Source organism: Nannospalax galili, unplaced genomic scaffold, assembly GCF_000622305.1.
Source record: "Nannospalax galili isolate Female #2095 unplaced genomic scaffold, S.galili_v1.0 scaffold186, whole genome shotgun sequence".
Classification (NCBI taxonomy): Eukaryota; Metazoa; Chordata; class Mammalia; order Rodentia; family Spalacidae; genus Nannospalax; species Nannospalax galili.
This window is the reverse complement of record NW_008358774.1, coordinates 5,815,422-5,827,611: the sequence shown is the minus strand read 5'-3', so window position 1 is coordinate 5,827,611 and position 12,190 is coordinate 5,815,422. Positions and strand designations below refer to the sequence as shown.

The 12,190-nt window shown below is 35.3% G+C and overlaps 1 protein-coding gene across 5 annotated transcripts in view; it reads right to left on the bottom strand.

Annotated features, from left to right (window-relative positions):
• Positions 1–12,190, bottom strand: part of Ahi1 (Abelson helper integration site 1) — a 142,658-nt gene that overhangs the window by 39,708 nt on the left and 90,760 nt on the right. For all 5 annotated transcript variants that reach the window (XM_017795328.2, XM_008822075.3, XM_008822078.3 and 2 more), the window contains one exon: positions 6,889–6,944. In XM_017795328.2, coding sequence (XP_017650817.1) covers positions 6,889–6,944 — 56 coding nt within the window. The remainder of the gene's footprint in view (positions 1–6,888; positions 6,945–12,190) is intronic.

Sequence of the window (12,190 nt, the reverse complement as noted above, 5' to 3'; positions counted from 1 at the left end):
GGAAATAATTAAAACTGTGATATATGCTACAGGGTGAACCTTGAAAACATGAAGGAAGCTGAACACAAGAAGCTACATAGTATAAGATGTATATAAAATGTCCAGATTAGGTAAATCATAGAAACAGAGTAGTCAGGAGTTAGGACAAAAGAATGGAAGGGGAAAGCTATTAGAGTATAGGATTTTCTTTTGGTATAGAGTATGTTTTAAAAATAGAGTCTGGTGGCTATATAACTCTAAATACACTAAAAGCCCCTGAAATCTGGGCTGGTGAGATGGTTCAGTGGCTAAAGGCAACTGCTGCCAGCCCAATGACCCAAGACCAATATCTGGGATCCACATGGTGGAAGAGAACTGACTCCCACAAGCTGTCTTCTGACCTGTACATGTGCATGGTGGCATGTAGGCACACAAATTAATAAACGTAATAAAAGGTTAAAATTCATGCTATGTGAGCCATATTAAAATAATGCTGTTACAGGACTGGAGAGATGGCTCAGCAGTTAAGAGCATTGGCTTCTCTTGCAGAGGACCCAAGTTTGATTCCCAGCTAACCATGGTCTGTGACTCCAGTTCCAAGGGAATTCAACACCCTCTTCTGACCTCTACCAGCAATTTATATACTCATACATATAAAATAAAATAATAATAAAAATAATTTAAAATAATGCTGTTATAAAAATCATGGGAATGACTGTTATTGGAGGTGAAGATGTTTACCAAGAGGAAAGTAACAGCACAGGTAAAAATACAGATAAAAGAAACCATAGCTTTCCATGTCAGAGAGGAAAATCTTATTCTGGTCCTGATAGTGGACAAAAGAAGTCAGATCATAGAAATACGATGTAAGTAGAAAGCAACATGTGTGGGATATCAGGAAACCACACAAACCTAATATACTACCAAGGTTTTGCTGGTGGGAACTAACCAGCTGGTAGCAGCAGTGCAGAAAACTAGAGTGGAAAGGGCCATTGAAGGCAGGCATTCTACTGAGATATACTTATTTTTAGGCTTTTTTGGCATATTCTTAAGTGGTAATCTCCTAAATACTGATTATATTTTTAGTAGAATGGAGACAGGAAAGAATAGTTAAGATTAGAATACCTGCTGAAGGGTCACCCACTAGGTCTCAGCTGTCAGTGTTTTCAGTGAGCTTTCTAATTAGGACTCAGGAAGGGTAGAAGTCCCATCATCTCATTCTTGGTGACACTCATAACTACCTTCTCATTCCTCCACTCCTGCTCTTCAAACAGCTGCCTGTGGCATGTGGGTAGCATAGTCTGAAGTATAGCAGGTGTTTGCAATTTCCTTTCTCAAGGTCACAGGTGACTCTGCCAGTGCACTAGAAAAACCACAGCTTCTGGGCCTCATTCTTCCCACCAAACCCCAAGATCCCCTTCTCACATCCAAATTGTTCTGTGACTTACATGCCTTTAACTCATCCTACAGCTATTAAAAACTGGATGCCACTTTTCCTAGGCAATCACCCAAGATTATATCCACTAACCTCAAACCATTATCTGTTTGAAAAACTTCTTAGTGGGTTGACAGGATGCTTTACAAGAAATATTTTAGAAAATGGCTCTCTTAGGACGCTTCCCTGGGAGGAATCTATACTGGGCTATGTCTCAAATCACAGTCCTCATGACTTGTTCCCTCTTCTACCTCTCCAATGCTGCTCAGCTCTCTACAGGACTTCGTGACCAGAATGCTCTACCTGTTTCATGACTGTTACACATTACATTGATGTTATGCAGGTAAGAAGGGCTAACAGACAGTACACAGCAGAATGTTTAAAAATATCAGGGCCTGGCATGGTGGTATACACTTTTAATCTTAGCACTCTGGGGGCAGAGGCAGGTGGATCTTGGTTTACATAGCAAGTTCCAGGCCAACTGGGGCTACAGAGATCCTGTTTAAAAAATAAACAAAAACCAAAACAAAACCCCCAAACAAAACAACATCAATTGTTTTGTAGACATTAACTGCTTCCATCCTTCTGAACACCTCTGGCTCCATCTGACACCACAGAAACATCTTCTATTTTCGCTCTTTCTGTTTTCCAAGATGCTACACTATTCCTATTCTAGGTGTCTCTTCTTTATCTACTGGTTATAGTATGAGGGATCTTCTGACCTTTCAAATAGAGGCAGTGCAAAGAAATACAGTCCCTTCAAATCAGGTCCAATCCTAGTCTTTCTTCATAGGTGGACCTCTATTTCCATGATTCCTTCTTCAGATCTGTATCAGCTAAAATGTGTATTTTAGTAACTTCATAGCTCACTAAAACTCCTCCTAGTTCTATCCATCTGCTTTTATTTCATGAGTTGTTTTTATCTAATCCTTTAAAACATTACTCCCTTGAGCATATTATTCTCATGTTCAACCAACACAAGCTTCATAGCTGACAATATTCGGAGGAAAAAAGAATGTGAAGATATTGAAGAAAAATGTGCATCATGAACAACCACAAGTGATGTTAATAGGATCTATTTTGCATTTGTTTTGAATTTCAATAGAAATTTTAGTAGAACTGCTTTGAATTGCTACTTTATTGATAAGTGAAAACAGGTTCTTTTATGACTTAAGTTATAAAAGCTTATAGCTCATGGGTTCCCTCTCCACCCTGCAATTACCTGCAGGAAGAGATTGGCCACAGGTTCTAGTTTATGAATTTTATAGGGGCATATTCACCTCATTTTACATACTATGAACTCCTGGAAAATGCTACAGATTGGAGAAGATAAAATGTGCCCTTTGAATCAGACATTTAACTTAAATTCATACACTTATCCACAAATATATTGCTAATAATACATTAAACATGAAAAAGTCATATTTTACACATAAACATATATAATGCATTTTATAAAGTAGTAATAAATAACAATCCAGAAATAATGATTCAAAATGTTGCAGAATTAAGAGAGATATCATAAAATCTGAAGATACTCAATAAAATTTATTTTGTATAATTTAACTGGTAGATTTATGAATAAATTTAGTGTTAAAGGCAAGTAAACTCATGGACATCTCAAATATTTCAAGAATAACAAAGCAGTCTAAAACATAGTAAAGCTTATTACTGATAAATTATGTGACAAAAAGGTATCAATTAGCCCTTAGAAAATTAATGTTAAGCTAAGGAATGCATGAACAGCTTGTAAAATTGATCCAATAACAAAGATTAATAATGAGCCGACATTTTAAAGTCAGGCTAAGATATTTTAATCCTAATAATTAGGTCTCCTCAGACAAATGGTATTTCACAACTCCTATAATCTAATGAGACAGAATGTACTGTCTGAACCTTTTGTGAGAGAAGTATAAATATAAACCTCTGGGAAAATGTAAGCTGTAATTTTATAAATTACCAAAAATCTACTTGGTGAAAGAAAAATTGTTCTTAGTAACAAGATCACTGAATAAATAAAAAATAAAGGCATAATTATTGGTTAACTGTTATTGGTTTGAAAGGCAGAAACTTTGCAAAAGTTCAAGTCATTAATTCCAGTAGGCCATACTGATGTTATTTGAATTTCATCATTTTCTATTTCTATGGAGATTAAAACTTATACTCAAATCACTAAGAAGTCTTTGCATATTTCGCATGGCTCACTATGTTTTAATGTCTTCTGCAAGCATAACTCTGCCACACAATATAAAAAGGTATGGGATATGCTGTGCATATGATAATACATTAAAAGGCAGGTATGTTTTAACTCTGTTCCCGGGGAACATTTCCTTATGCTAGTTGGTATTTCTCTTTGATTTGCAAATAAGCCCTCCAATTAAAGTAAATAAAGGTCTCAAGCCTGTGCTGACTTAACTATTAACTTTTACACACCTGCCTTTCAGGGTTCAGATAATGACCTCTGAATAATCTGAGGCTGATAATTTATCCTTAATTTATCACAGGCTATCAGCAGGTGCAGAAACTAGTCCTTAAAATGGTGTAATCTAATTATTTTCATATAATCTATTATTGTCTGTCATATAATCTATAAGGTCTCATGCTTTGTTTTCTTTTCCTATAATAGCATAGTGTCCAAGTGAATACTATTCGGGAAAAGAAAAACCAACAAGAAGAAAGTTACGACTTCAACTATCAGATCTGAATGAGTATATTAGGTACAAAGAAAATAAAACCTGTAACATACAAATAGGCCTAGCAGGTCACTAATACAAAAGAGTAACAGGCTGATGTCCAATATCTCTCCTGCAACACTAATTGCCAGAAGGCAGAGATGATCAATTTCTACCACATTTTAAAGTGAAAAGGTTATAATCTCAAAGTAAAAACGTCTCATGCAAAGATAGCTGAAAGATATTTTTAATTATGTATACTTAGATAATTCATTCCTTACTTTATATTTCTTGAAAATAAAAATTTGGAACTATACTCTTACATATGAAAAAAATCAAGAACTCAGCATACAAAGTTTAGGATATAGCTCAGTGGTAAGAGCACTTGCCTGGCATGTGTGAGGCCATAGGTTCAATTTCTCCAAACAAAACAAAAAAACAGCTCAGCAAGCAAACAAAGAGTTTTGACTCTTTCTGATGGAGGGTCAAACACACAGGAATACTCTTCACTTTCTACTAAAGGTAGTTCAAAAACAGGGTGCTGTATGTGTTAGAAACAACAACAAAAAGTCCAATCCAAAATATCAAATTTCATGTAACAAATGAAAATAAGAAAGTAAGTAAGTGAACTTTAAAGAGTACTAGGGAACACAGCACAAGGGGACAGAGGTGGTTGTATTACCAGGCTAATCTGTATTTACTTACATGATATTGTATTATAGTGATTTAAGAAGCAAACTCTCCCCTGTAACCATATATTTACTGAAAAGTTCACACAGAATGCCATCTTGGACTATGAAGAAACATATTATTTCTGGGAGTAGAGGCTTAAGAAGTTCTCCATTACTCATCTCCCTCCCTTGCTAAATAGCTGCAACTAGCATTTAGACCTCTTCAAGGCAAGAGCTATCCACTGAAACACTAGGAAAAAGGGAACAGGAGTGATGGTGGGTAGAAATACTGGATAGTGGGGGGCTTAGGTACAAAGCTATAATGACATTCAGGTCCAGCATCAGCAACTCTCAAATCTTGTCAGCAAGTTGGAGGACTGTGGAGGTAGGTAGAAAATGCTTTAGTTTGTAGCAAGGGGACAGAAGAAGAGTAGCTGGTCCCAACTCTTACAGATACCAAATATGTAAAACCTTGTTGCTTGTCCAGAATTAGAAATAGCATGAATACATTAGGAGCTACCATTTCATAATCCAACCAAGATAACATAATCAGAAGACCAGCAATATCTACACAGTAGATGCATTTGCTCCAGCTCCTTTATAGAGTTGTTCTGGGGTTACTAGGTCATGACCATAAATGTTAATATCATTACTGCTCTTGGTTTCGTGTGGATTGGGCTCTAACACTTCATCAGTTAACTGGCACTGGGTGATCTATAATCAGCCTAGATGCTATACAGCATGAAAACTGTGCTGGGTTACACTCTTCTGAGTTCCAGAATCTATAAATGAAACAAAAATGTAAATGTAGGTGCCACAAAAAAGCCTGTAATATTAAAATAAATTTCAAAAATATGTAAAATAATCTAAGTACTGAGTATACTACTCAAATACATTAAAATAGCACCTTTCCCTAATCTATTTTTAGTAACACATAAAGCTTATACAATGTGGTGGCTACTCTTTTGTCTGACTTATCAGGGGTAACTGAAACAGTACTACAATGGAGCATTCTTTATGGCTCGTATCGCATACACACTAACCTTAAGCTATAAAACACATCAAGTTTATCAAATAGAAAGTGAAGTCAATTTTCTAGGAAAGCAATTATTAATACAAAGAAAATGGCTAAATGCAGTTCAACATTGTTTTTATTTTCCTTAGAAATTATGAGATATTTCTCACAATAGGGAATAGACTGAAAGACATATATGAATATACATATATGTCTTTCACATATATGTGAATAAACTGAAAGACATATATGTATATACATATATATATACATAAAGATAAGACTATTATGTTGAAGGAAAATTAAGAGATAGTCTAGAGTATTTCACCTTATGAAGCTTTCAATGAGAAACTAGTTACTTAAGTGTACTTCAAACAAGTGTGCTCAGAGACTGAGAAAAATCTAATTTTATATATGCTACTATAATAAATAAATAGTATAATTAAGTGCCTTTTGTTGTCTAGTAGTAATATGAGAGATAAAAGATTTCACTTCTATAATAATAAAACAAAATAACTTGCAAGAGAAATGATAAAGTATGGAATTCTTTTATAAAAATTCACTCTAAATAATGCCACTTTTCAAAATAATAAAGCATTTACTTATTTTTTTATTTTACGTGTATGAGTGCTATGCCCATATGTATGTAAGTGCACCCATATTGTGCTGTGCCCATGGCGGACAGGAGTGGGCATTAGAGCCCCTGAAAATGGAGTTATGGATGGTTGTTACCTGCCATTGGGTGCTAGGAACCAAACCTAGGTCCTTTTGCAAGAGTAGCCAGTGCTCTTAACCACTGAGTTATCTCTCCAGCCCCCAAATATTTTTTTTAAAAAAATAAAGGTTGTCTTGCGTATTTAAATTATTAAAAATATAAATTATTTCTAGCTAAAACATAAACGAATGGCTATTAAAAGGTAGTATCTCATTTTCCTGTATTTTGGCAAAAGTTAGAAAATTCTCTTTAGTTAGAAAACATGAAGTTAATTTTCTTGTAGGGTTACAACTTTGGGCAAAAAGAAGGTTAAAAGAATTTAACAGTGGCACTTTGTGTCACTAGCCAGCTTCCCTTTGTAGTTTCTCATCAGAATTCGGGGTGGGGGTTGACTGCCTTACCATAGGTGGCTCATCTACTTGATGGCAACAAGGCCTTCTTTCTATGCTGATAAACTCTGTGGAAAGAAAAGAATTGAATTTGTTATTATGGCTATCCATTTTATCTTGAAAACACTATGTCAGTAAAACATGCCTCATATTGTTTATAAGAAAATAAGATGTACTCTGATGGCAGGATTCTTCCAAATTGTCACAAATTCTTTGGTCAGAAACAGTTGGTGAGTTTAGCTAACTGAGACACCCTACTGAAGATTAAGCTAAGCCAATTTTCCCATTCCAGTGGCATCTAGCAATAGTTCAAGATGTGTGCACATCCTGCTCTCAGCATAAAACTTACAGCAGTATTTAGTCTCTGCTGCAATTCTTGCATGAAAGTTTTATTTCTGATGTGAGGTCATTAGTTTTATAATGGAACATCATAAAGCTGTGAAAGAAATCATGGCTTCCTTATTTTCTCAAAAGCATAAATTCATTTGAATTTCTCTCTGATGTGACTTCCTATGACATATTTTGTAAGCTAATCACCATGGATTTCAGAAAAAAAAGTTCTGATTTTCTCCCTTTACAATGTTAACAATAAGAGCTTATCTTGAGAAATATTCTTTATTATCTTTTTGTTCCCAATGTGCTTTATTGCATTTCATTGTATTAAGCAGACAAAACACACACCATGTCATCTGTAAGATACCAGTTCAAAGTCAAGTACAAGCTAAAAAAGAAGACAGAAGTGGGTCTCATTTACTTTCCAATATCTGTCCATCGGCAAGCTAACATGTGAGTTAAAATATTTGAACAGTTTACTAGAATTACTAGTTTAAATAACACTAATGGCTGTCACACTCAAGACTGGTTGGAGGTAAGAACTATAACGTACTTATTCTAATAGTAATTAGCAAAATTTCCAGTTAAAAAAAATGCTAGTTCCTCTCTTTTCTGAAGTATAAGGGATTAAATGAAATAAACACAAAATATTTTTAAAAACCTATATTTTAAAAATATATTTCAAATGAATGAAGCACCATGACACATTTGAACAGCTTTTTCAAAGCTGGATATGGTAATGCCTGCTTGCAGTTTTCACACTTAAGAGGCTGTGAGTTAGTCAGGGTTCTCTAAAGGTAAAGGATTAGGAATTTTATGCCAGATCTGGCCACACATAAGACTTTGTCACAAAATAAAAAACCCAAACAATACAAAAACAACCTCCTCCCAAATTTTCAGTATTGTTAGCCAGTGACACATGAAGGACCACATAGCCTTTGTCCAATCAAGTAATATTTTTTGAGTGGCTATCTGGTACTCACTGATAAAAGATAAATAGGTTATGATTCTTTTCACTGAAAGTTTGATAAAACAGAAGTGTCCTGTCTTGAAAAAATATAGAGAAAATGAACCAGTATTTTCCTTAAGTGTATTTCTTTAGGTAGTTGCAAGGAAAAGACATTCTTTCACAGGTTAATCTCACCTTTGAGTTAAAAAAACCTAGGTGGGCATTTTGGAAAAGAAAATGGATCTATACCTCACAATCCATACCAGTATAGTACATTCTAAATACACCAGAAAATTAAATACTAAAAATGAAGTTATCCCAATCTTAGACAAAAGCATGGAAAAAATTCTTCTGCAAACCCAAGTATTGGGAATTCTTTTCTAAACAAGGCTTATACATTTCAAAGCCAAAAGTCAAATGACAAAGGGAGAAAAATATATGTAATTTTTATTATTAGGAGATACAAACAGGAAGTAATTTAAATTTGAAATTTTTAAACCTTTATTTTTTAGATTGTTTACTGAGTGAAAGGGCATGAAGTAATGACTCGTCAGTGTCACTGAGAGCACTGAGTCCTAGATCTTAGCTTCTCAATTCTACCCATTTATAGCATCAAAGCTAGTTAAAGAAATGATTGGTTAAATCAGTGACACAAAGGAAGAAAGGAGAATGGAGTACAAAGGGTTAAATGGGGTGGGGCATGGGAGGGAAGGGCAGAGAAGGGAGTATGGGGAGGGATAATAGTAAAGGCCTTTAGAAAAAAGTCATATGGAAAGCTACCATTATAGAAGTTTCTTAAAGCACCATACATATGCAATATAAAAAGAGATGAAAAGTAGTTTCCCTATAACTGGGGGACCTTACCCCTACTGGACACCATAGGCTATCAAAGAAAGAGCCCAAATGCTAGGAACGAATTCCCTCTTTTGAAGCTGTTGACTAGGGGTCCCATAGTAAGACCATACTGGTGAGGATACTACATTCATAAGCTGTAGAAAAAATAAGGAGAAATCAAGCTGGTACTGACTTTAAAGCCTCATCTTTACTGGCTAGTTCATAGTGCTGGGTGGTACTATCAATGCTCCAAAAACGAGAAAAATAATCATCAACCTTGCCCAGCTGTGAGTCTTGTGAGCTACAACAAATGGCCTGGCAAGATATGCCCACACATGCAATAGTGGCATGAATGTTATGGGAGCAACCAACCACTTCCTGTTTGGATTTAAGGTCCGTTTCACAAGATGGAGCCTATACCTAACACTGACTGCTATCAGGCTTAGGAACTTGTGGGCAGACAGGCCATAGGCCTTAGGGAAGAACCTCAGACCATTATTCTGCTAAATAGATATGGTATTCAAATGATTCCTAATGACTTACTGTTATACTAATAGATTACTGTCTCTTTCAACTCTCACTAGGGGAATTTCCTTATGCAGTAGATGGTGATTAACACATACACCCACAAGTGGCCAATGTGCAGAGAGTAAGAGACTGCAGTGTTTATCCCCGAATAGGACACCTATATCAAACTTCTGCCTCCCAAGGCTCAGGAATCATTATGGAAGAGAAGAAGGAAAGATTGTAAGAGGCAGAGGTGGTGGATGATCACAAGGCAGAGCTTTCTAGGTTGATCAGGCTCCAGTGGATGGATCCACACTAAAGGGCATTTGGGGACACAGGTTTGGCTATATAGACATGCATGTGTGTGTGTGTGCGTGTCTGTGTATGTGTGTGGTGTGTATACATATATACGTATGGGAGGTGCAGAATGGGAAGCAGGTCTAAATATGCTCAAAACATATTGTATGAAATTCCTGAAAATTCAATAAAAAATGAAAAAAAAAAAGAACAGGCATAACAAGGGCTCTCCTTTGCCAAATTATGGGACAATTTAAACAATAAAAGAAAACGACAGCAAAGAAGAAGACAAAGAAAAATTATAATATTCAAAGGGAGAGGGATACAGAAAATTAAAAACAGAAATCACTGTATTTCACTAAAAAGCATAAGCAATAAAGTAGAAGGGATGACAGTACTGGAAAAGCATCGTTTTGTGTCCCCTCCATACTAGACAGTTTGGGAAAGGATCACCAATGGATGCTGAAACACTAAGCAGAGTTGCTGGGAACAGGATATTCAAATGGTCCATAGAATAAACAGTCATTGAAATGGGGAAATTTTATTTTTGTAACAGATCTGGTTTCTAATTTCTTAATCGAAGACTAAACTTAGCAACAGCCATAATGGGACACTCTAACACTACATGGTACTTGATATCATATAAATATGTGATTTATTATTATTGCCATGAGTTGTGCCTGAATGGAATCACAAAAAATGAATTAAAAACAGTGACATTTTATAAGATAACTAGTCCAGTCAGATGCTTTAAGACATCAATATCATGAAAGATTGTAGGTTAACTGAAATTGAAAGAAACTAAAATAGTGTACCAGTCAATGGAAGTATGAATCTTGATTGGATGCTAGCTAACGTTAGTACACAAAGATTGCTTGAGACATTTTTAACATAATTAGAGAAATCTGAACATGAACTATTTATGAGATGTTATATAACCATCATTAATTTTCAGGAATAATAATGGTACTATGTTTTTACAGAAAAAAACCCTTATTTTTATCAGATGTATGATGAAGTTTTCAGAAAGAAGAGAGCAATAACAGTTTAGACACTTATTTTACTTTTTTTTTTTTTTTTAGCTGGTTTGTGGTTAAAAATTTTCAGGATCAAACTGGGAAAAAATTATTAATCCTAAATAGAAATTTGCTGATCTTAAGTAGGCAAGCAAATCTTTAATAGTTTTGAAACCTGCAAAATCTCCCACATAAGAAGAATAAGTAGCTTTTTTGAGGAAATTTCTCATCATTAAAAAAAACAACAAAATACTTTTCAATACTAAATTTATCAATCACACGTCTAAGAATAAGAGAAAGGTCAAACATACATAAACTAATGTTTATATTTACATGTTGATTGATTCATTCAACAGTTATATTTATTGAAAAGCAATACCTTTTCCAAAATTAAATAAATGAATCATTTATAATTCTCTCAATATTTTTTGTTCTTTTATAATTAGTACAAACTATATTTGGAAGACAATTTATTAGTATTTCAATGAATTAATTAAAAACCTGATTCTGGGGACACCCTGCACGCACTGGAAGATTGACTGGAATTTTTAAAAAAATATTTATTATTTTTATTTTATGTGTATGAGTGTATTGCCTGCATGTATGTGAGTGCACCCATGTTGTGTAATGCCACTGAGGTCGGGAGAGGGCTCCAGATTCCCCTGGAACTGGAGTTAAGGACGGTTCGTAGCCGCCATGTGGGTGCTGGGAATCGAACCCAGGTCCTCTGCAAGAGCAGTGAGTGCTCTTAACTGCTGAGCCATCTCTCCAGCCCCAGACTGACTAGAATGTATTAGATAAGCAAACTTTGGTTAAGTATTTGTCTACTCACAGATTCTGGGAAGATTTCTTGGTCCATGCAAGGCTTTAATGATGTTTGTTCTTAAATTAAAAAAAAAATTATATTTTTTTATGTGTATGAATGCATTGTCTGCATGTATATAAGCGCATCCATGTAGTGCAATGCCTGTGCAGGTCAGAAGAAGGCGTCCGACTCCCTGGAACTGGAGTTATGGGTGGATGTTAGCTAACATGTGGATGCTGGGAATCGAACCCAGGTCTTCTGCAAGAGCAGCTAGTGCTCTTAAACACTGAGTCACCTCTCCAGCACCCATTGTTCTTAAATAGTAATAAAAAATTATATTCACACCAGGGATGGTGGAGTGCATACCCATAATCCATGCACGCAGGAGATTTAAGCAGAACTGCTGAGTTTGAGGCCAGTCTATGCTACACAGAAAAATTGTCTCAAAAAAACCACCCAAAACCAAAACTACCAACAAAACCCCCACAAAACCCCACTAATCCTATGAATATGTAAAGTTAGCAGATGTTTAAGCTGTTTTTTTAAACTAATGCCCTAACAATTATGCTAATC